The 25,333-nt window shown below is 37.7% G+C and overlaps 2 protein-coding genes across 7 annotated transcripts in view; one reads left to right on the forward strand and one right to left on the reverse strand.

Moving 5' to 3' along the window:
- Positions 1-8,482, forward strand: part of LOC133550083 (transcription factor Sp3-like) — a 29,978-nt gene extending 21,496 nt beyond the window's left edge. For 2 of the 4 annotated variants that reach the window (XM_061896136.1, XM_061896134.1), the window contains exons 7-8: positions 38-234; positions 2,076-2,353. In XM_061896136.1, the coding sequence (XP_061752120.1) occupies positions 38-234; positions 2,076-2,338 (460 nt within the window). In that variant the 3' untranslated portion in view covers positions 2,339-2,353. Of the gene's footprint in view, positions 1-37; positions 235-2,075; positions 2,354-4,612; positions 4,687-7,274 lie in introns of those variants that run through there. The other 2 variants (XM_061896135.1, XM_061896137.1) reach the window with 2 other exon arrangements.
- A 4,471-nt stretch (positions 8,483-12,953) lies between these two features.
- uggt1 (UDP-glucose glycoprotein glucosyltransferase 1) overlaps positions 12,954-25,333 on the reverse strand; it is a 47,765-nt gene continuing 35,385 nt past the window's right edge. For 2 of the 3 annotated variants that reach the window (XM_061896140.1, XM_061896138.1), the window contains exons 27-40: positions 24,985-25,064; positions 24,730-24,919; positions 24,505-24,663; positions 24,337-24,422; positions 22,608-22,692; positions 19,751-19,839; positions 19,568-19,672; positions 19,420-19,504; positions 19,172-19,354; positions 18,882-19,042; positions 18,705-18,819; positions 18,446-18,562; positions 13,350-13,485; positions 12,954-13,274 (exon numbers count right to left, since the gene is read on the reverse strand). In XM_061896140.1, the coding sequence (XP_061752124.1) occupies positions 13,255-13,274; positions 13,350-13,485; positions 18,446-18,562; positions 18,705-18,819; positions 18,882-19,042; positions 19,172-19,354; positions 19,420-19,504; positions 19,568-19,672; positions 19,751-19,839; positions 22,608-22,692; positions 24,337-24,422; positions 24,505-24,663; positions 24,730-24,919; positions 24,985-25,064 (1,611 nt within the window). In that variant the 3' untranslated portion in view covers positions 12,954-13,254. The other variant, XM_061896139.1, reaches the window with a different exon arrangement.

The raw sequence follows: 25,333 nt of genomic DNA on the forward strand, positions 1-25,333 counted from the left end.
CTTTCCCAAGTGGCGTGACCCTGAGCGTGTGCCACAGAGGATCGGGCGTGGGCAAGAAGAAGCTTCACATTTGTCACATCCTCGGCTGCGGGAAAGTTTACGGCAAGACGTCGCACCTCCGAGCTCACCTGCGCTGGCACAGCGGCGAGCGACCGTTTGTCTGCAACTGGATGTACTGCGGGAAGAGGTTCACTCGCAGCGACGAGCTGCAGAGACACCGCAGGACGCACACAGGTGAATCTCGCTAGCACTTAGCTCCATATCTCTCGTGCTAATGATGAGTCTTTTTTTAAAAGGTGTGCATGAATATTTTCATCGTTAGCGCTTAGCTTGTACGTACATTTAATAATAGGCAAATGTGTAATAATATGAGGTGATTACTAGGGGTGTAACTGTACACAAAAATTTCGGTTCGGTACGTACCTCGGTTTAGAGGTCACGGTTCGGTTCATTTTCGGTACAGTAAGAAAACAACAAAATATACATTTTTTGGGTTATTTATTTACAAAATTTGTAAACAATGGCTTGATTCTTTTAACATTGGGAACACTATAATAATTTTGCCCACGTTAATCCACATTAAACTGCCTCAAGTTGTTGTTTTGATTAAATAAAATGACACAACTTTTCTTCTACATATAAAAAGTGCAACATTAAACAGTTTCAAGTCAACTCATCATGCTTAATTTATTTGGGAAGCCTTTAGTTATTGTTATTATGTAAATGTTATATTTTTATCAACATGTGATAGCAGGGACCCAGCCATTCAAAACCAGGCTCCTATATTACTAATGATTAATGTAACTATAGCTGAAAATTCATCCCTGACCACCGAGGAGTTCTTATAGGCTTTATGATGCACTTACATTATTTTATACACTATCAGAGACAGAAACTCTTCATTTAACATAATGTTCTTTTTTGCTGCTTCAACACACCTCAATCAACACTGTCCCTAACCCACGCACACACGCACGCACACACACACACACACACACACACAAAATGAGTTAACGTTACGCTAAAAGCTAACTAGCCTTCACCTAAAGCCAGGACTGCAAGTGAGCTGAGCTGCAGTTTATTTCCAGAAGGTCAACGGGCTCATAGTGATGTTTAGAAAGTAGTTGACTTGGAATATAATTTGGGAAGAGTGCGTTGCTCCCCTGCTGAAGACCCATCTGCTCGACATCGACACTGAAGCCCTGACGACATGCGCTCTGAATACGCATTGCTGATTGGCTTTGTATGTAACCAATCAGATGGTTGTGTGGGAGGGACAATTCTGGGTGCTCACTGCTCAGACAGAGGCAGAAAGCAGAACAGCTTGTTAAGACTTTAGAATATGTTCGTGTGGAACTCGTTCGGTACTCCTCCGCACCGATCGGAACCCCCGTACCGAAACAGTTCAATACAAATACACGTACCGTTACACCCCTAGTGATTACTGATACACATTTTTTATCAATGCTGTCAAATGATGGTTTTTTTGATGGTTAATCACGGGAGGTTTCCCGAGTGTTGTAGTTTAATTAATAATTAATTTTTAAAACGTGGCTCTCTGAAGGCAGCCATTTGTGCAATGTGGCCCTCAGGGAAAACAAGTTTGACACCCCTGAATTATAACAACATCCATAAAAATAAACAAAAAAGGTATTCAGGTACATTGTCTATTATAGCAGAGGCCACTTTTTGAGGAAATACGATTCTGATGAAAAAAGATTTATGTATATTAGAACACATTAATAAAACATGAAGGCAAATGAAAGGCAACCAAACTGTTTTAAATATGACAAAATATTATTTTAAATATACTGTTAAAAATTTGATGAATATACAATAATAATAACAATAATAAAATAATGAATTGGGACATGGCGTCTATTAAAACAGAGGCTAGTATTAATGAGCTAATGATCATTATTAACATGATGATGTGTTTAGGCCAGAAGAAGGTATTGTTTATTATTAGTATAATTATAATGATGATGTATCTTTAAGCCAGACGAAATTAGTGTTTATTATTATTATGAGTGTAATGATGGAATGTGATGATGATGATGATGATATGTGTTTAGGCGAGAAGAAGTTAAGTTTTTATTATTATTATTATGATTATAAGGATGGAAATAATGATGATGTGTGTTTAGGCGAGAAGAAGTTAAGTTTTTATTATTATTATTATGATTATAAGTATGGAAATGATGATGATGTGTGTTTAGGCGAAAAGGAGTTACGTTTTTATTATTATTATTTTAATGATAGAAATGATGATAATGTGAGATTAGGCAAGAATAAGTTAGTGTTCATTATTATGATTATAATGATGATGTGTGTTTAGGCGAGAAGAAGTTAAGTTATTATTATTATGATCAAAATGGTGGAAATGATAATGATGTGTGTTTAGGCTAGAAGAAGTCTATATTTTTATTATTACAGTATTATTATAATGATAGAAGTTAATGTTCATTATTATTATGATTATAATGATTACGTGTGTTTAGGCGAGAAGAAGTTAAGTTTTTATTATTCTTATTATTATGATGAAAATGATGATGTGTTTAGGCGAGAAAAAGTTGAGTTTTTATTAGTCTTATTATTATTATGATTATAACGTTGAAAATGATGATAATGTGGGTTTAGGCGAAAAGAAGTTAAGTTTTTATTATTATTATTATTATTATGATTATAATGATGAAAATGATGATTATGTGGGTTTAGGCGAAAATAAGTTAATTTTTTATTATTATTATTATTATTATTATAATAATGATGATAATGTGGGTTTAGGCGAAAAGAAGTTAAGTTTTTATTATTCCATCCATCCATTTTCTACCGCTTATTCCCTTTGGGGTTGCGGGGGGCGCTGGTGCCTATTATGATTATTATGATTATAATGATGAAAATTATGATCATGTATGTTAAGGCGAGAAGAAGTTAAGTGTTTATTATTATTATGATTATAATGATGGAAATGATGATGATGTGTCTTTAGGCTGGAAGAAGTTTTTATTATTATTATTATTATAATGATAGAAGTTAGTGTTTATTATTATGATTATAAATTATGATGATTTTGTGTGTTTAGGCGAGAAGTTAAGTTTTTATTATTATTATTATAATGAGGAAAATGATGATGTGTTTAGGCAAGAAGTTAAGTTTGTATTGTTATTATTATGATTATAATGATGAAAATAATGATGTGTTTAGGCGAGAAGAATTTAAGTGTTTATTATTTTTCTGATTATTATAATGATGAAAATGATGATGTTGATGTGTTTAGGCGAGAAAAAGGTTAAGTGTTTATTATTATTATGACTAAAATGATGGAAATGATGATGATGGGTTTTTAGGCTAGAATAAGTTTTTATTATTATAGTGATAGAAGTTAGTGTTCATTATTATTATAATAATAATGATGATAATGTGGGTTTAGGTGAGAAGAAGTTAAGTTTTTATTATTCCATCCATCCATTTTCTACCGCTTATTCCTTTTGGGGTTGCGGGGAGCGCTGGTGCCTGTTATGATTATTAGAATTATAATGATGATAATGTAGTTTTAGGCAAGGAAAAGTTAAGTTATTATTGTTATTATTGTGATTATAATGATGGAAATGATGATGTGTGTTTAGGCTAGGATAGGTTTTTATTATTATTGTTATTAAAATGATAGAATTTAGTGTTCATTATTATTATGATTATAATGATGATTATGTGTGTTTAGGTGAGAAGAAGTTAAGTTTTTATTATTATTATGATTATAATGATGAAAATGATGATAATGTAGGTTTAGGCGAGAAGAAGTTAAGTTTTTATTATCAAGATAATGAATATAAGGATGAAAATGATGACGTGTTAGGCCGAGAAGTATGTGATTATTATTGTAATTATGATGATGATTATGTGTTTAGGCGAGAATATGTTGGTGTTTATTATTATTATTATGATTTTAATGATGATGATGATGATGTGTTAAGCTGAGAAGACGTTAGTGTTTATGATTATAATGATGAAAATGATGTGTTTAGGTGTGATGAAGTTAGTGTTTTTTATTATTATTATTATTATTATTATGATTGTAAGGCAAGAAGAAGTAATTGTTGTTATTATTATGATTATAGTGATGATGATGTGTTTAGGCGAGAAGAAGTTAAGTTTTTATTGTTATTATTATTATGATGAAAATGATGATAATGTCGGTTTAGGCGAGAAGAAGTTACGTTTTTATTATGATTATAAGGATGAAAATGATGATGATGTGTTTAGGCGAGAAGAAGTTAGTGTTTATTATTATTATGATTTTAATGATGATGATAATGTGTTAAGCTGAGAAGAAGTTAGTGTTTATTATTATTATTATTATGATTATAAGGCAAAAAGAAGTAATTTTTGGTATTGTTATGATTCTAATGAGGATGTGTTTAGGCGTGAAGAAGTTAGTGTTTATTATGATTATAATTATAAGGCGAGAAGAAGTTATTGTTTTTATGATTCTAATGATGATAATGTGTTTAGGCATGAAAAAGTTAGTGTTTATTATTATTATAAGGCGAGAAGAAGTGTTGTTGTTGTTATGATTGTAATGATGCTGAAAATGCTGACGACGTGTGTTTAGGCGAGAAGAAGTTTGTGTTTATTATTATTATGATTTTAATGATGATGATGATGTGTTAAGCTGAGAAGAAGTTAGTGTTTATGATTATAATGATGAAAATGATGATGTGTTTAGGCGTGAAGAAGTTAGTGTTTTTTATTATTATTGTGATTGTAAGGCGAGAAGAAGTAATTGTTGTTATTATTATGATTATAGTGATGATGATGTGTTTAAGCGAGAAGAAGTTAAGTTTTTATTGTTATTATTATGAGGAAAATGATGATAATGTGGGTTTAGGCGAGAAGAAGTTAAGTTTTTATTATTATGATTATAAGGATGAAAATGATGATGATGTGTTTAGGCGAGAATAAGTTTGTGTTTATTAATATTATGATTTTAATGAATGATGTATTAAGCTGAGAAGAAGTTAGTGTTTATTATTATTATTATGATTATAAGGCGAAAATAACAAATTTTTGGTATTGTTATGATTCCAATGAGAATGTGTTTAGGCGTGAAAAAGTTAGTGTTTATTATGATTATAATTATAAGGCGAGAAGAAGTTATTGTTGTTGTTATTATGATTCTAATGATGATAATGTGTATAGGTGTGAAGAAGTTAGTGTTTATTATTATTAATATTATTATTATAAGGCAAGAATAAGTTATTGTTGTTGTTGTTATGATTGTAATGATGCTGAAAATGCTGACGACGTGTGTTTAGTCGAGAAGAAGTTAGTGTTTATTATTGTTGTGATTATAAGGCGAGAATAAGTTATTGTTATTATGATTATAATGATGTGTTTAAGCGAGAAGAAGTTAAGTTTTTATTGTTATTATTATTATGATGAAAATGATGATGTGTTTAGGCGAGAAGAAGTTAGTATTTATTATTATTATGATTTTAATGATGATGTGTTAAGCTGAGAATAAGTTAGTGTTTATTATTATTATTATGATTATAAGGCGAAAAGAAGTAATTTTTGGTATTGTTATGATTCCAATGAGGATGTGTTTAGGCGTGAAGAAGTTAGTGTTTATTATGATTATAATTATAAGGCGAGAAGAAGTTATTGTTGTTATTATGATTCTAATGGTGATAATGTGTTTAGGCGTGAAGAAGTTAGTGTTTATTATTATTAATATTATTATTATAAGGCAAGAATAAGTTATTGTTGTTGTTGTTATGATTCTAATGATGCTGAAAATGCTGACGACGTGTGTTTAGGCGAGAAAAAGTTTGTGTTTATTATTATTATTATTATTATTATTAGGATTATAAGGCGAGAAGAAGTTATTGTTATGATTCTAATGATGCTGAAAATGCTGACGACGTGTGTTTAGGCGACAAGAAGTTTGTGTTTATTATTATTATTATTATGATTTTAATGATGATAAAAATGATGATGTGTTTAGGCGTGAAGAAGTTAGTGGTTTTTATTATTATTATTGTGATTGTAAGGCGAGAAGAAGTAATTGTTGTTATTATTATGATTATAGTGATGATGATGTGTTTAAGCGAGAAGAAGTTAAGTTTTTATTGTTATTATTATGAAAATGATGATAATGTGGGTTTAGGCGAGAAGAAATTAAGTTTTTATTATTATGATTATAAGGATGATGATGATGTGTTTAGGCGAGAATAAGTTCGTGTTTATTAATATTATGATTTTAATGATGATGATGATGATGTGTTAAGCTGAGAAGAAGTTAGTGTTTATTATTATTATTATTATTATGATTATAAGGCGAAAAGAAGTAATTTTTGGTATTGTTATGATTCTAATGAGGATGTGTTTAGGCGTGAAGAAGTTAGTGTTTATTATGATTATAATTATAAGGCGAGAAGAAGTTATTGTTGTTGTTATTATGATTGTAATGATGTTGAAAATGCTGACGACGTGTGTTTAAGCGAGAAGTTAGTGTTTATTATTGTTATTATTATTATTAGGATTATAAGGCGAGAAGAAGTTATTGTTGTTGTTATTATGATTATAATGATGATGATGTGTTTAAGCGAGACGAAGTTAAGTTTTTATTGTTATTATTATTATGATGAAAATGATGATGTGTTTAGGCGAGAAGAAGTTAGTGTTTATTATGACTTTAATGCGACTTGTCCAGGGTGTACCCCGCCTTCCGCCCGATTGTAGCTGAGATAGGCGCCAGCGACCCCAAAAGGGTATAAGTGGTAGAAAATGAATGGATGGATGGATGGATGGATGATTTTAATGATGATGATGATGATGATGTGTTAAGCTGAGAAGAAGTTAGTGTTTATTATTATTACTATGATTATAAGGCGAAAAGAAGTAATTTTTGGTATTGTTATGATTCTAATGAGGATGTGTTTAGGCGTGAAGAAGTTAGTGTTTATTATTATTATTATTATTATTTTTATAAGCCGAGAAGTATTTTTTGTTATTATTGTGATTATCATGATGATGATGTGTTTAGGCGTGAAGAAGTTAGTGTTTATTATTATTATGATTATGATTATAAGGCAAGAAGAAGTTATTGTTGTTGTTATTATGATACTGATGATGCTGAAAATGCTGATGACGTGTGTTTAGGCGAGAAGAAGTTTGTGTTTATTATGATTATGATTATAAGGGGAGAAGAAGTTATTGTTGTTGTTATTATGATTGCAATGATGCTGAAAATGCTGACGTCGTGTGTTTAGGCGAGAAGAAGTTTGTGTGCACGGAGTGTTCCAAGAGGTTCATGCGCAGCGACCACCTGGCCAAACACATAAAGACTCACCAGAACAAAAAAGGCGTGGGCCCTTCCTCCACGTCCTCGCCCACCACAGACACTCTCATCACCGCCGACGGCACGCTCATCTTGCAGACGGCCTCCGCCCACGAGCTCATGGCCAATCAGGAGATCCCGCTGCACCTGGTCAGCGTGGCACCCGGCGAGGTGTTGGAGTGAAGGAAACACCACAAGGGACCTCGTTTTGGTGGGCTTCTCCTCCTCTCTTATCTTTTTCTATATGAATATATACGTAAATATATATGACAAATATATATATTTTAACTGAGAGTTATCATGATTTTGTTTTTGCAGTCTTTTATAAGCTGGCGAAAACATAGAAAAATGTACACACAAACACGTTGAAATGCCTTATTTTGTATCATAGTTGTGTAAAAATGCTGGAGGTGCATGTGTGTTTCAAAACAACAACAAAATTCCACCCATGTTTGAGAACGTGCGCTGTGCGTGTGAAGCGTTGTCACCCATCCTCTCTTTTTCTACCGCTTCTTTTAATCTGCACTAAAGATGAATTTACAGGCACAAACATCACTTTTCCTGTAAGAGCATTACTTCCTGGGGAGTGGTTGCCTAGGAAACGGCCCCAGGTGCTTCAGCTATCAAACAGCAGCAAGAGGCGGGACTAAATAGGAATAGCAAATCAGAGCCCAAATTTCTTCAAGTCGGGACGGAATATTTTTTATCCTCTTGCTTTCTGTACTTTAAATTCGTTTTTGTATTTCTTGCCTGACCCAGTGAGGCAAGTGGGCGTTTTCTTTCTTTCTTTCTTTCTCCCAAGGACAAAAAAACCAAAACCTAACATTTAGGAAACATTCCAGTCAAGACGGTGCAAGATCCTCTCCAGTCCACGTGTGCTTCAAGTCCAAAAGTAAAACAATCGTGTTTTTTTTCTCCTCCATGTTAATCATTCTGTTTGTAGCATTCATTTTACTTGTATATTATTATTATTACCTTCTTGTTTATAGAAGCCATCACTTAGCAATTTATCTTTATGTATCAAAACATTATTTTAAAAGTCTGTTTTTTAAAGACTCGGTGTAAAAAATTGAATGTTACCTTTTTTTTGTAAAATCTTTTTTCAAAATGGATCACAATAAAGTCTCTCACTAAGAACAAGTTGGGACACAATTATTTTCACACATTTCATCACTAAAATCTGGACCTGTATCAGGGATATTCAACTAAATAGTTTTGGGGGCCACATTTCCCAGAAAGCTGAGGACTTCTCCCTCAGTATTATTTTTAGGGCTGGGCAACAATTAAAAATTTTAATCGAAGTTAATCGCACTATTTCTCCGATTAATCGCGATTAACTGCATTGTATACGCAAAGACCAATAATGAATTCAAAAGTAGTGTGTAGTGCACCTTTATTGGAATATTCTCCCACATGAACAAAAGCGCCAAAACATTTGTTGTGCAAACACAATTTAAATCAGTCCTTGTTAAACAGTAGCAGTTAAATAGCATATTTTATGAAAATCAACTCCAAAAATGTAAATACAAACATTTAAGCTTATTGCCACTGCCAGGGTATTTAAGTTATCCTGTTTGTTATGGAAAATAAATATAATCTACATACAAATCTCTGAGCCACAATCATAACATCTGAACAGGCAATTTCGGAGGTAACAGCAGAAACATTTTTTTTTATCAGGGATCTTATGTTTAAAAAAACTATATTATAGGTAGTGGGCTGTTTTAGGGAATTTTTGATCAAATTATCCGTAGTAGCAATATTAATAATGTTGTGTTTATTCTGCGTAGTGCACTTAAAATAATGATGACCATATCTAGGAATTGATATGATGGGAATTTTCCGATTGTTTGCTTGGTGCTTTGATAAACTGAACGCATCATATACATGGTACTATATTGTGATGTTATGAGCCAGGGAAAAAAAGAACTACCCTACCCAGCATGCAACAGGAGTGACGCCACATCTTGTATGTTGTGATATGCACGCTCTGAAAGCAAACGTTAAGAAGTCAGCCAACACTCCTCGTCTGCATTATTGATAAATAGACAGACAACACATATAGTCCGCTGCTTCACAGGCCGCTGGATGTAGCCGGCAAAGTATTCCCATGCTAGCTAGCCGGTCTAGCAAGCACGCGTCATTCAGTCCAAAACGGCCCGATCTATCCACATCCAGAATTGTCTGGCGGTCGTAAGTGATCCCGGAGTGACCACGCTGTAAGCCAGCCATGAAATTTGCAGAATTGTCCGGTATTTTTGCTAAATGTTCCATCTTTACCAAGAGCCCCTCCACGCCGAAGTACATCCGGGAGATGCCATCTTGTTAAGAAAAGGCGTTAACAAAATAAAAGCATGTAAACAACATACGCAAATGTGCGATAAAATAATTGTCGGCGTTAGATTGATGAGTTAACGCGTAATTAACGCATTAATTGGCCCACCCCTAATTATTTTATATATTCTACAACAGTGGTTCTCAACCTTTTTTCAGTGATGTACCCCCTGTGAACATTTTTTTTAATTCAAGTACCCCCTAATCAGAGCAAAGCATTTTTGGTTGAAAAAAAAAAGATAAAGAAGTAAAATACAGCACTATGTCATCAATTTCTGACTTATTAAATTGTATAACACTGCAAAATATTGCTCATTTGTAGTGGTCTTTCTTGAACTATTTGGAAAAAAAGATACAAAAATAAGTAAAAACTTGTTGAAAATAAACAAGTGCTTCAATTATAAATAAAGATGTCTACATATAGAAGTAATCATCACCTTAAAGTGCCCTCTTTGGGGATTGTAATAGAGATCCATCTGGATTCATGAACTTAATTCTCAACATTTCTTCACAAAAAAAGAAAACTTTAACATCAATATTTATGGAACATGTCCACAAAAAAATCTAGCTGTCAACACTGAATATTGCAATGTTTTTTTTGTTTTTTTTACAGTTTATGAACTTACATTTAAATTTTGTTGAAGTTTTATTCAATAAATATATTTATACAGGATTTTTGAATTGTTGCAATTTTTAGAATATTAAAAAAAAATCTCACGTACCCCTTGGCATACCTTCAAGTACCCCCAGGGGTACGCGTACTCCTATTTGAGAACCACTGTTCTAGAGAAACAGTTTCTTGTACAGTACAGTTTTAATTTTGGTCTATTTGTTTTGTCAAGTGTCAGTGAAGCTCTCTGCTGTTTTAAGGAACTTCTGCAGAAAAGCTAGTCAATCTACTTGTACATGCGAGTTTCTTTTAAAACTATCCATCCATCCATTTTCTACCGCTTATTCCCTTTCGGGGTCGCGGGGGGCGCTGGCGCCTATCTCAGCTACAACCGGGCGGAAGGCAGGGTACACCCTGGACAAGTCGCCACCTCATCGCAGGGCCAACACAGATAGACAACATTCACACTCACATTCACACACTAGGGCCAATTTAGTGTTGCCGGAGGGAACCCACGCATTCACGGGGAGAACATGCAAACTCCACACAGAAAGATCCCGAGCCTGGATTCGAACCCAGGACTGCAGGACCTTCGTATTGTGAGGCAGACGCACTAACCACTCTGCCACCGTGAAGCCCCTCTTTTAAAACTAAATGATGAAAAAAAGGAGGACCTAAAATAGCACCCTGAGGAACACCACTAAAGACGTGGAATAAATGAGTGACTGATCTGAAGTAAACAAGCAACACTTTAGTTATAGAAATCCCATTAGAAAAACATGTATAACTGCCAAAAAAAAAAGAGAAAGGACTTAAAGAGGTGCCCTGGGGAACGCCTCAGTTATGTAAATCACAATTTTGGACCCGTGTTCTACGTTTGCCAGCAAAGTTAAAAGGGAACTGCACATTTGTGGAATTTTACTTATCGTTCACAATTTAATTTCCCCTCTGGGATTAATAAAGTATGTCTGATTCTGATCATTACGAAAGACCAGACAAGGAATGGCTTTTTAAAAATGCATTCTAACTTGTGAATTAAAGTCCACCTACAATAGGAGCTCCACTGTTTTGCCCATAAAATATAACCATTCATAAACTGCCAACAATGCTCAATTTACATTTTGTGACTTGAATATTAACAAAGTATTAGTGAGATTATTACAAGCGCTAAAGCAGATGAACTATTTACAGCGGACTCGTGTAATGTTTACATCGAGTGGTCTGCTACTTCCTTGCTTCCCTGCTCCCTGTTAAGTTTATTGTTATATCATAAATCATATCTCTCACCTGGACAGAACACGTCTGATTAGGTATTCCAACAAGTTGGTAGACTCTGACAGCCGTTTATGCCCCGAAAAGACGCTTGGTCCCCTGCCCCGTTTCTTCGTGGGGATAATGAAATATTCTTCATCAAAATAGGAAGAGGCAAAATTCCAAAACAAAGTGCAGTTCCCCTTTAAAACTTCAATGCCAGGATGTTTACAGGGATTCAAGTTCCTTTATATAACAGGAGCATGCTTGTCTCTTCAGAAATTTCTTGCAAAAAGTTTTGAATTGAAGGAGGGGGGCCAGTACAGCGTCACTCTCGGCCCGCTGGTTGAAGAACCGGACCTACAGTGGGGCAAAAAAGTATTTAGTCAGCCACCGTTTGTGCAAGTTCTCCCACTTAAAATGATGACAGAGGTCTGTAATTTTCATCATAGGTACACTTCAACTGTGAGAGACAGAATGTGGAAAAAAATATCCAGGAATTTTAAATACATTCTTTGTAAATTATGGTGGAAAATAAGTATTTGGTCAACCATTCAAAGCTCTCACTGATGGAAGGAGGTTTTGGCTCAAAATCTCAGGATACATGGCCCCATTCATTCTTTCCTTAACACGGATCAATCGTCCTGTCCCCTTAGCAGAAAAACAGCCCCAAAGCATGATGTTTCCACCCCCATGCTTCACAGTAGGTGTGGTGTTCTTGGGATGCAACTCAGTATTCTTCTTCCTCCAAACACGACGAGTTGAGTTTATACCAAAATGGATACATGGATGATACAGCAGAGGATTGGGAGAATGTCATGTGGTCAAATGAAACCAAAATAGAACTTTTTGGTATAAACTCAACTCGTCGTGTTTGCAGGAAGAAGACTACTGAGTTGCATCTCAAGAACACCATACCTACTGTGAAGCATGGGGGTGGAAACATCATGCTTTGGGGCTGTTTTTCTGCTAAGGGGACAGGACGATTGATCCGTGTTAAGGAAAGAATGAATGGGGCCATGTATCGTGAGATTTTGAGGCAAAACCTCCTTCCATCAGTGAGAGCTTTGAATGGTCGACCAAATACTTATTTTCCACCATAATTTACAAAGAATGTATTTAAAATTCCTACAATGTGAATTTCTGGATATTTTTTTTCACATTCTGTCTCTCACAGTTGAAGTGTACCTATGATGAAAATTACAGACCTCTGTCATCATTTTAAGTGGGAGAACTTGCACAATCGCTGGCTGACTAAATACTTTTTTTGCCCCACTGTAGATGTGTGCATATTAAGGAATGTTGATGTGCGTGTAAGAAATATAAAGCATTTACATTCAATGCCAATTTTAAGTCAACGACATGGGGTGTGTTTTACACAAAAATTGCCAACAAAAAAAAGGAATCAAACAGGAATAAGTGAAATAATTGGACTGCCAGTGTTTTAATTGTTAAGGTAGTCCCGACATCTCAAAAAAACAAAACAACACCCATCAGACTGACATAAAAATTCATAAGAAATGATGACAAAACACCTATCAGGCACGCACACGTAGAAACAGCATGAACGAGTGTCCACCTTGCATGGAAAAATAAAAACAAGAATTTAGGAGCGTCTTGCAGCCAATAATTGAAGACCGCCGGCAGTCATCCGGGGCGAGAGAGTGGCGTCTTAGCGGAGCTCTTTAAACAGAGCCGAGGTGAGAGGATGACGTCCTCATAGTTCTGTGTGAATGTCTGCGGAGGAGAGAAGCATCAAGCGTGTATTCATGGAAGTATTACATCAAATATAGATGTCTATCAATCAGGTACCTGTGCCCGGTTCTTTGTGCATGTCCTCTTTAGTGCTGGTCTGCAGACGTTTGATTTCCTGGTCGTAGTCGCTCCACTCGGCCACGATCCTCACGGCGGCCTGCAGCTTGGGCTCCTTGGTCATGGGGTTGTTACACTTCAAAGACAGGACACACAGTCTCTCAAAAACATGGGGTTGTTACACTTCAAAGACAGGACACAGTCTCTAAAAACATGGGGTTGTTACACTTCAAAGACAGGACACACAGTCTCTCAAAAACATGGGGTTGTTACACTTCAAAGACAGGACACACAGTCTCTAAAAACATGGGGTTGTTACACTTCAAAGACAGGACACAGTCTGTCAAAAACAAGGGGTTGTTATACTTCAAAGACAGGACACAGTCTCTCAAAAACATGGGGTTGTTACACTTCAAAGACAGGACACACAGTCTCTAAAAACATGGGGTTGTTACACTTCAAAGACAGGACACACAGTCGCTAAAAACATGGGGTTGTTACACTTCAAAGACAGGACACAGTCTGTCAAAAACAAGGGGTTGTTATACTTCAAAGACAGGACACAGTCTGTCAAAAACATGGGGTTGTTACACTTCAAAGACAGGACACAGTCTATCAAAAACATGGGGTTGTTACACTTCAAAGACAGGACACACAGTCTCTCAAAAACATGGGGTTGTTACACTTCAAAGACAGGACACACAGTCTGTCAAAAACTAACAGAAACAAACACTACCAACTAAAGTGATAGTGGCTTTGTCTTGTAACTGCTGCACCCTCTTGTGGCCATTAGGCGGTATGACAGTGACTATCTTTGACTTAAAACTGGGAGACATGAGGAGTATTACTTGACTACACACTGACAAGATTAACACATGAAAGTGTTACAGTGATGTCTAACAACCCAAATATAGTCTTGAAAGGTCTTAAAATGCTGACTAGTGCGCCCTCTGGTGGCCACCGAAAGTTCTGCTATACATTTACTTTACTCACAACTTTCTATTCTTATGTGTAAAGATTGAATGCAAACTATAGATTGTATATATCAAATATTTTTTCTGCTAACATCTAAAAGTGAGACTTTATTGTTAAACTATACATGTACCAAATGTCTATAAATAATGTCCAAACGCGCCCTCTTGTGGCCATGTGAAGGTAAGACATCAACTCTGCTCATCACTGTGATAACTGCTGCTACTGTAGAAGTACACAATACCATGTCTACTGTATGAATATATATTACCAGGTATACTGTATAAAATAAATACATAGTATACATTAACAGGTATAATGTATGCATATAACTATATATTGCCAGGTAAACTGTATAACAAAAAATACATATGTACATGACTAGATGTAATGTATTATTATAAATGACAAGGTATGCTTTATAAAAACATACTGTGTACATTAACAGGTATAGTGTATCAATATAAATGACAGATATACTATATAAATACAAACCACCAGGTATACGGTGTAAATAGACATTACCAGTTATACTGTATACATAAAAAAATACACATTACCAGTTATACTGTATGATTGTAAATATATACATTACCAGTTATACTGTATATATATATAATTTTTTTAATATATAAATATACATATATATAAATATACACATCACCAGTTATACTGTATATATATACACATACATACACACACACACACACACACACACACATATATATATATATATATATATATATATATATACATATATATACACACATTACCAGTTATACTGTATGACTCTAAATATACACATTGCAAATTATGCTATATCCATCTATATATATATATATATATACAGTGGGGCAAAAAAGTATTTAGTCAGCCACCGATTGTGCAAGTTCTCCCACTTAAAATGATGACAAGAGGTCTGTAATTTTCATCATAGGTACACTTCAACTGTGAGAGACAGAATGTGAAAAAAAAATCCAGGAATTCACATTGTAGGAATTTTAAAGAATTTATTTGTAAATTATGGTGGAAAATAAGTATTTGGTCACCTCAAACAAGGAAGATCTCTGGCTCTCACAGACCTGTAACTTCTTCTTTAAGAAGCTCTTCTGTCCTGCACTGGTTACCTGTATTAATGGCACTTGTTTGAACTTATCTGTATAAAGACACCTGTCCACAGCCTCAAACAGTCAGACTCCAAACTACACTATGATCAAGACCAAAGAGCTGTCCAAAGACACCAGGAAAATAATTGTAGACCTGCACCAGACTGGGAAGAATGAATCTACAATAGGCAAGCAGCTTGGTGTGAAAAAATGAACTGTGGGAGCAATTATCAGAAAATGGAAGACATACAAGACCACTGATAATCTCCCTCGATCTGGGGCTCTACGCAAGATCTCATCCTTAATCGCTTAATAAATTGAGCGCGCTCCACCCAAACAAGGCCACCGGCCTTGACAATATCCCCTCCAGATTCCTCATGGACTCTGCCACCACCATAGCCCCAATAATCACACATTTAATAAACCTCTCAATCAAACAAGGTCAAATACCCAAGGATTTCAAGATAGCAAGAGTAACCCCCATTTATAAAAAAGAAAGCAAATTAGAACCTGGTAACTACCGGCCTGTTTCTATTCTCAGTTCAATTTCAAAAGTAATGGAAAAAATAGTTTATGAACAGGTTGATGGATACCTTGATACTAATAAACTAAAGTACAAATTCCAATCCGGCTCCAGAACTAACCACTCCACAGACACATGCCTTCTCTATCTGACCGACCACATAAAACATGAGGTGGACGCAGACAAATACTGCGGCATGGTCATGCCGGACATTCAGAAGGCCTTTGACACCGCTAACCACGCTATACTGTTGGATAAGCTCAGAGCAATCGGATTCGATAAAACCTCATCGAGCTGGATGCAATCTTACTTGGAGGGCAGGAAACAGGTGGTAGAGGTGAACGGCACCGTGTCCCCTCCCCTCTCAGTAAGCTGTGGACCTTTACTGTTCCTAGTATACGTGAATGACATGCCATCAGCATGCCACTGTGAATTGTTCCTGTTTGCGGATGACTCGGCCCTGCTGGTATTCGGCAAGGACAAGTCACAGGTGGAACAAATCCTCAGTGCTGAACTCCTTAATATTTGCACCTGGCTCGCTGACAACAAGCTATCCATACACTTAGGTAAAAAAGAATCCATCCTATTTGGATCCCACATCAACCTTAAGAAAGTCAGTGACTTCACTATAAAAGTGGGTGACATTGTTATCACCAGGAAGGATGAGATCACCTACCTAGGTTCCATTCTAGAGGCTAATCTTTCCTGTGATAAAATGGCAACCAAGGTAATCAAAAAGGTCAACCAAAGAACGCGATTCCTCTACAGAATCTCCTATCTGGTCAAAAAAAGCACCTTGAAAATTCTAGGGGGAACTCTCATTCAACCCTTTTTCGATTACACTTGCACCTCCTGGTAACCCAGCACCTCCAAAACCCTCAAATCTAGACTCCAAACATCCCAGAACAAGCTAGTCCACTTACTTTTAGACCTCCGCCTCAGATCACACCTCAATCCAACCCACTTCTCCAAAGTGGGCTGGCTCAGGGTGGAGGACAGAGTAAAACAACTTGCACTGAGCCTGGTCTATAAAATCTGCTACACCTCCCTGATACCGAAGTACATGTCAAACTAATTCCTTAACATAAATGACCAACATAACCACAACACCAGGAGGAGCTCCACAAACCACGTTAAACCAAGATTCCCATCTAATAAAGGTGCATTCTCTTTCTATGCCACATTAATGTGGAATGCACTCCCAAAAGGTGTAAAAGTAAATGCATCTCTATATTCCTTCAAAACCACTCTAAAACAACACCTCCAGGAAAAATCAACCCTTTACTAATACCCTCCCCCATTCACATCCCTTCTCCCCGGATTGTAAATAACCTAATGTAAATAATCAAATGTACTTCTAATGTATTTACGTGTTCTTATGCTATGTGAACTCACTATGTTCTCTGCTCGCTATACATATCCTACTAAGTAAGACCTACACTGTTTTAACGTCCATTTCTCTGTTGTTGATGACTGAAGTACTGATATCAACCAAAGCTACGCATCCCACTTCCCGGATTGTAAATAATGTAAATAATTCAATGTATGGTGGATGGATTAACTTGTGTGATGACTGTATTATGCTGATAGTATATATTTGTACCATGAATTGATTAACGTGGACCCCGACTTAAACAAGTTGAAAAACTTATTCGGGTGTTACCATTTAGTGGTCAATTGTACAGAATATGTACTGAACTGTGCAATCTACTAATAAAAGTATCAATCAATCAATCAATCAATCAATCAATCAATCCTGTGGAGTCAAAAATGATCATGAGAACGGTGAGCAAAAATCCCAGAACCACACTGGGGGACCTGGTGAATGAGCTGCAGAGACCTGGGACTAAAATAACAAATGTTACCATCAGTAACACACTATGCCGACAGGGAATCAAATCCTGCAGTGCCAGACATGTCCCCCTGCTTAAGCTAGTGCATGTCCAGGCCTGTCTGAAGTTTGCCAGAGAGCACATGGGAGAATGTCATGTGGTCAGATGAAACCAAAATAGAACTTTTGGCATGAACTCAACGCATCCTGTTTGAAGGAAGAAGAAAACTGAGTTGCATCCCAAGAACACCATACCTACTGTGAAGCATGGGGGTGGAAACATCATGCTTTGGGGCTGTTTTTCTGCTAAGGGGACAGGAAGATTGATCCGTGTCAAGGAAAGAATGAATGGGGCCATGTATCCTGAGATTTTGAGCCAAAACCTCCTTCCATCAGTGAGAGCTTTGAATGGTTGACCAAATACTTATTTTCCACCATATTTTACAAATAAATTCTTTTGAATTCCTGGATTTTTTTTTACATTCTGTCTCTCACAGTTGAAGTGTACCTATGATGAAAATTACAGACTTCTGTCACCATTTTGAGTGGGAGAACTTGCACAATCGCTGGCTGACTAAATACTTTTTTGCCCCACTGTATATATATACATATATATACACACACATTATCAGTTATACTGTATGAATACATCAGGACACATTACCAGATCTATTGTCTTTGCGTTCTTCTTGGTAGAGTCATCACACCAAGTCTCACACCACAACCACTCCTGAGGAAGTGACTTGATTGGCACTTGATGGATCATGTTGTTGGGAAGATCCTTCAAAAAGACACACACACGTACGTACACACACACGCACACGTAAATTCCTCACATAAAGCGCTTCCTACTTGCTGTTCCATGTGGTTGAGAAGCACTTAGAGAATGGAAGGTGTTCTTCTCAATGAAATGTGTTATTTACCTGGTCCAGGTTGGACAGACTGTTAGGGTCCTGGCTGAGACCCTGGTACTGTCCCCGCAAGCGATCCCCTGCTGCGATCTTCCTGAACTTCTTCAGGTCCACCACATAGAGGGCGCTGCAGCATTAGCATGTTAGCATGAAGGCGTGCTACGTGTGCGGTGGTGCGGCTGCTTTCACCTGATGTGATATTTGCGTCCTGCCAGGTGACTCGCCCAGTAGCCCGACTTCCAGAAACGATAGCCGTCCATTTCCCGCCGGCTCTCACAAAAGGGGGTGTAACCGTACGGCGCCCCCTCCAGGTCAAAGTCTCGCAGGTCCTTCAGGTCCGTTCGCACGATCTGAAAGCGCATCAAGTAGACTTCAGCTTCCACTGTCGTCTTTGTTTACGTACTCAACTGCAGAAAGTAGCAGGTGTCTACGAGAACCCCCCGCCTTTATTTCGGCAAAACCAAAAATGTCCTACAGACCTGGTCTGCGTCCACAAAGAGGATTTTGTCCACAGCGAGCGGGAACAGGACGTCCAGGAAGAGGATCTTGTAGCCCCAAATGATCCTCTGCTTCTCGCTCTGCTGGTGCAGCCAGCGAGGCCACTTGTACTGAACCAGCTCGTACTGGAAGCCGTACTTCCTCGCCATGTGAGGGATGAACTCCTGAGGGACGGGCGAGAAAGTTCAAGACGGCGACGCTCGTCAACGCTCGGAGCGGGGGATCTCACCTTGAAAGTCGGAGACAAATAGTTCTTGAGGAACCAGAACTTGACGGGCGTTTTGGTGTTCTTCAGCACGGACAGCATCATGATCCTGATGGCGGGAAAGACGCGTCAACTTTCAAGTGCCATGTGGAAGCCAGGTCATGTGACCCACCTGAGGAAACGTTCATACAGGTGACCCGAGGCCACGGAGAAGATGTTGATCACGTCGTCTTTGTCCTGCTTCACCTCCTCCGTCTTCCCGCCACCCGTGAAGCCCCTGAGAGGAAATGATGTAGTCCGTTTAAGTTTAAAGGTCAGCGCTTTTACTTTCAATTTGAGTCAACCGCTGGCAAACCTAGTCAGAGACTTCCAGAACCCAGAGTCGTTTTCCTCGGTTCCGTCACTCAGAAGCTCCTCATTGAACTTGTCTGCTTTCTTCTGGACCTGATGGACACAAACACACGTAGTACCAACCTCTGAATTACAACAACCACTGAGTTAAAACTACGACCACTGAGTTAATACCACTTCTGAGTTAAAACAACAACCTCTGAGTTAAAACAACAACCTCTGAGTTACAACAACAACCTCTGAGTTAAAACAACAACATCTGAGTTAAAACAACATCTGAGTTAAAAAAACAACATCTGAGTTAAAACAACAACATCTGAGTTAAAACAACAACCTGAGTTAAAACAACAACCTCTGAGTTAAAACAAAAACATCTGAGTTAAAACAACAACCTCTGAGTTAAAAAAACAACATCTGAGTTAAAAAAACAACCTCTGAGTTAAAACAACAACCTCTGAGTTAAAACAACAACCTCTGAGTTAAAACAACAACCTCTGAAATAAAACAACAACCTCTGAGTTAAAATAACAACCTCTGAGTTAAAACAACAACCTCTGAGTTAAAACAACAACCACTGAGTTAAAACAACAACCTCTGAGGTTAAACAACCACTGAGTTACAACAACCTCTGAGTTACAACAACAACCACCGAGTTACAACAACAACCTCTGAGTTAAAACGCCGACCACTGAGTTACAACAACAACCTCTGAATTACAACAACCTCTGAGTTAAAACAACAACCTCTGAGTTAAAACAGCAACTACTGCGTTAAAACAACAACCTCTGAGTTAAAACAACAATCACTGAGTTAAAAAAAACAACCTTTGAGTTAAAACAACAACCTCTGAGTTAAAACAACAATCACTTAGTTAAAAAAAACAACCTTTGAGTTAAAACAACAACCTCTGAGTTAAAACAACAACCACTGAGTAAAAGGGGAACTGTATTTCTTTTCATTTAGCCTATCATTCACAAAAAGATAGGATATGACTTTATTGTCATTGCAACAAGTACAACGAAACTATGTTTTTAGCACAAACCCGTTCAAGATTGGACAATCAAAAAGTGTACAGGGTTACAGAGCAGGAACGCTGATGTGTTGCCAAAGGCCCGTACAAGATGGGAAAAAGGTAAAACGCTGGGGAAGATGATGAATAAAAAAAAATTCAATCTAGACTGGGCTCCTAAAGGGGCTTAGTCTGGAGTGGAAAAAACCTCCATCCCATGCACGCATACATGTTACATATAATCACGACAATTCGCAACAGAGGGTCGGAGAGTTGGGGCCCTGGAGGTCGACTGCTGCTTAGAAGCGCTCCCAGCCGTCCATCACACCGAGGGGAATCAAGCGGTGGTAAAGGCGTGGGGTGGGGGAGGGGGGTGTCTGTGTATATGCCCATTATCTTGGGTGTGTTGATGTAGTGTTCATAGGCCTGGAGCCAATCTGCATCCAAGCAAAAGTTTGACTCCAGGAGGGAGGGAGGTCAAAAGCATTCATCATGTGTATGTCAATCCTTGTGTAAGAAATGTTTTTCTTTTTGTATACATTCTAATTTGTAAAATACAGCAAGTATGATGTGGCTAACAAGGCAGCCAAACCCAGGAATTACTTTTAGTGGCCTTGTGATCACAGAGCAATAACTATCTTATGTTGCCATACTGCTGCAGCTTCGCCTCTGAGTTGTTAAAATTTTAATTCCAGATTAGAAATCATGCTTCTCACCTGGATAGTATAAGGATGTGGCCATAAACCAAGAAGTTGGTCAACTTTGACATACAACATAGACCCAAAGATGGCAAAAAAAACCACTCGTTTGCAGACACCTTTTTCTTTGTTACCATGTGGAAACAGTTAAGGGATATAAACAAACATTTACAAAATAATTTGTACTGCTAAATACTGCTGCGCGTTATAGCTCGGAAAAATACAGTAAACATTAAATGTTCTTATGACTCTGCCAGTAACTACATTACATAGAGTACAGGCCAAAAGTTTGGACACACCTTCTCATTCATCAGCCTTACTGCCTGCCGGTTCTTAACAAAAAAAAGGTGAAATAACTGAAAACACGTTTTATATTCTAGTTTCTTTTTATTTTTATGTCGGTCTGATGGGTTTTGTTTTAGCCACCCTTTGCTCTGATTACGGCTTTGCACTCTCTTGGCATTCTCTCAATGAGCTCCAAGAGGTAGTCACCTGAAAAAGTTTTCACTTCACAGGTGTCATAGTTTTGATGCCTTCAGTGACAATCTACAATGTAAATAGTCATGAAAATAAATAAAACACCTTAAAATGAGAATGGTAAACGGGTTATATTTGTAGAGTGCTTTTGTACCTCCAAGGTACTCAAAGCGCTTTGACACTATTTCCACAGTCACCCATTCACACACTGATGGCGGGAGCTGCCATTCAAGGCCCTTACCACGATCCATCAGGAGCAAGGGTGAAGTGTCTTGCTCAAGGACACAATGGACGTGACGAGGTTGGTAGAAGGTGGAGTAGGGATTGAACCAGGAACCCCCAGATAACTTACATGGCCACTCCCAACTGCGCCACACCATCCCAGAGAAGGTGTGTCCAAACTTTTGGCCTGTACTGTATATACTTACAGTGTGTATACAAAACGTTGATGAATGTTTTTTTTTAGAGAATACAGTTAATCAAATAAGCTCCACTGTTAGCTGACTTTTGCTAACGTTTATTTACGACTTCGAATGCTTGAAAAAACAAAACAAAAAAAAACATGAGTGCTTGTCTTACACAGGGATTGTGAATGATAAGTCACATTTCTAAAAAAGTACAGTTCCCTTGAAAACAACAACGTCTGAGTTAAAGCTGTTGACACCACATGAACCCACCTTGACCTTGATGATTCGACTCTTGAAGTTGTTGAGGACCACGATAATGTCGTCCGAATCTGCTGGCGAATCAGTGCCGTCGTGACTGTAACAACAACAGGACACAACCTCGTCAAAATAAAACAGGAAGTGGAAAGCCAGCGGCAGCTACCGTATTTTTCGGACTATAAGTTGCAGTTTTTTTCATAGTTTGGCCGGGGGTGCGACATATACTCCGGAGCGACTTACCATATTTCCTTGAATTGCCGCAGGGCATATAGTATGCGCCTGCTTTGAATTACTGCCGGGTCAAACTCGCTTCCCAAAATAATTAGCGCATGCTTAGTATTAATGCCGGGTCAAACTCGTGACGTCACGAGTGACACTTCCCCTGTCATCATTTTCAAAATGGAGGAGGCTGATTTCAATACCGGTAATTTGAAATCGCATAAAGGGAAGAAGATTAAGAGCTATTCAGTAGGATTTTAGGTCCAAGCTTACATCACACTCAAATTTTTACTGCATACCTTTGGTAAGTGCCGGAGTGAGAAAAGGTTTTAAAATAATTAGCGCATGCTTACTTTTACCGCATGCCTTGGGTAAGTGCAGGATTGAAAAGAGGTTTTAAATTAATTAGCGCCCCGGCCGCAATTCAAGGAAATACGGTATGTGTGAAATTATTAACACATTACCGTAAAATATGAAATAACATTATTTATGTCAAAAATCGTTGCATACACGTCAACCAATAAGAATTTAGCGGGGGAGGGTCATGGCAGAAGTGCATTGTGGGTCATGAAATGCTAACTGCTATATGCTACTGCAGTAGCTATTAAAATAGATCATTTCATTGTTGGCGGTAACTTATAAAAACTGAGAAGGGCTGAACAAAAATTGGACCGAAAAGGAGATCATGTACTGCAGATTACAAGCTGGACGTAGTGAAATATGCAGCAGAAAACGACAAGAGGAAGCGGCGCATACCTTTGGAGTTGGCAGAGTTGTTTAGAAGCGACATCGAGGAAGAAGATTTCATCGGATTTATCCATTAGGAGTGACAGATTGTTTGGTAAACGTATAGCATGTTCTATAAGTTATAGTTACAGTATTTGAATGACTCTTACCATAATATGTTACGTTAACATACCAGGCACCTTCTCAGTTATTTATGCCTCATATAACTTACACTTATTCAGCCTGTTGTTCACTATTCTTTATTTATTTTAAATTGCCTTTCAAATGTCTATTCTTGGTGTTGGATTTTATCAAAGAAATTTCCCCCCAAAAATGCGACTTATACTTCAGTGCGACATATATATGTTTTTTTCTTTTTTATTATGTATTTTCGGCAGGTGCGACGTATACTCCGGAGCGAATTATAATCCTAAAAACATGGTATTTACAAAATAAAAACATTTATTATTCACTCTGGTGTGAATAACATTACATAAATAAAACATTTAAACCAATGTTGTATTAGCAGTAAGGAACAAACTGACAACAAAGTAACAACAATAATGGAGTTAAAGAACATGCAGATGTGTGTGCAGCTACTGGATGAAGACCAATCATCATACCAAAAAGCAGCAATCTTGTGGAGTCAATCGTTTTAAAAAATACATTGGGAAATTGCCTACAGCCTCAGCTGTTGAGGTCAATGTGTTTTAATGCCTGCTGGTTATTTGCTGTTGTAGACCACACAGTAAACTAAATAAAAAGAGGCCATGGAGTGAGGTGTTACTTTCCTCACCTGTAGATCTTATAGATCTCGTCTGACCGACCTTTCCTCAGCTTCAGGATCCAAGCTCCTGGGTTGGCCTTGAGCTGGAAGTAACCCTGCAGAGCACATTGTTGCACTTTTTGTTTAGTCCAGCGCAAAAAGTCAGAGTAGGGGCGCTAACAACCAGAAGTAACATACGAGGTTGGCCATGACGATGGTGTCCACGATGACGGGCTCGGAGGCGGTGCCCAGGGTGAACTGCAGGCCACGTGGCGGCTGACCTGAGCTGACGTCGAAGCAGTGGCCTTCCAGCAGGATATGCTCCAACTCGTACTGTGCGGCCACGATGTTCTCCACCTCAACATCACAACAAAAGACACCATCAAGTAGCTGTGGCAGAAATATCCAAGTCCCAAATATTACCTCCTCCAAGTAAATGTTGTCCAGGTCGTAGCGCGTCCGTACAGACTCCACCATCCAGCTCTCTGGAGTGTTTAGGTTCAGTGTGAAGAGCGGGGACTGGGGCATGTCCATGAACTGGGCCATGGGGCCTGGGGAGAAGCTCCCGTCTGCTTGGAATGCCACCTCAGGTTCCAGCACGTAGCGGTAAAAACTAGGGAGGACAGAGAAATGATAGAAAACACAGGGAAACTGAAGAGACAGTTTTGCTACGCTCACCTTTTTAAAGGCATGTCAGACAGTTTGGACTGACAGTTCATGAATACGCGCAAATTGACGTTGACCAGACTTTTCAGGACCTGTGAGGAACAAGAGCATCAACACGATCAGACACCAACAGGAAGGAGAGAGGGCTGAGCATGGCTGCAACAAAAGCTGGGCGATAACACAACATAAATATATATAACAGTAGAAGCGCAATCAATATCAATAAAAAATGTGTACAATGTTTGTCGGAAAAAAACAGAAGTCGCGAAAGCAAGTTGGTTAGAGTATTATTACTATTTTGTTTGGTTGCGCCACCTTGTTGTCTCACGGTTGATTCTTTGCATGGAAGACAAACTAAAAC

This window comes from Nerophis ophidion, linkage group LG03 (assembly GCF_033978795.1).
Source record: "Nerophis ophidion isolate RoL-2023_Sa linkage group LG03, RoL_Noph_v1.0, whole genome shotgun sequence".
Classification (NCBI taxonomy): Eukaryota; Metazoa; Chordata; class Actinopteri; order Syngnathiformes; family Syngnathidae; genus Nerophis; species Nerophis ophidion.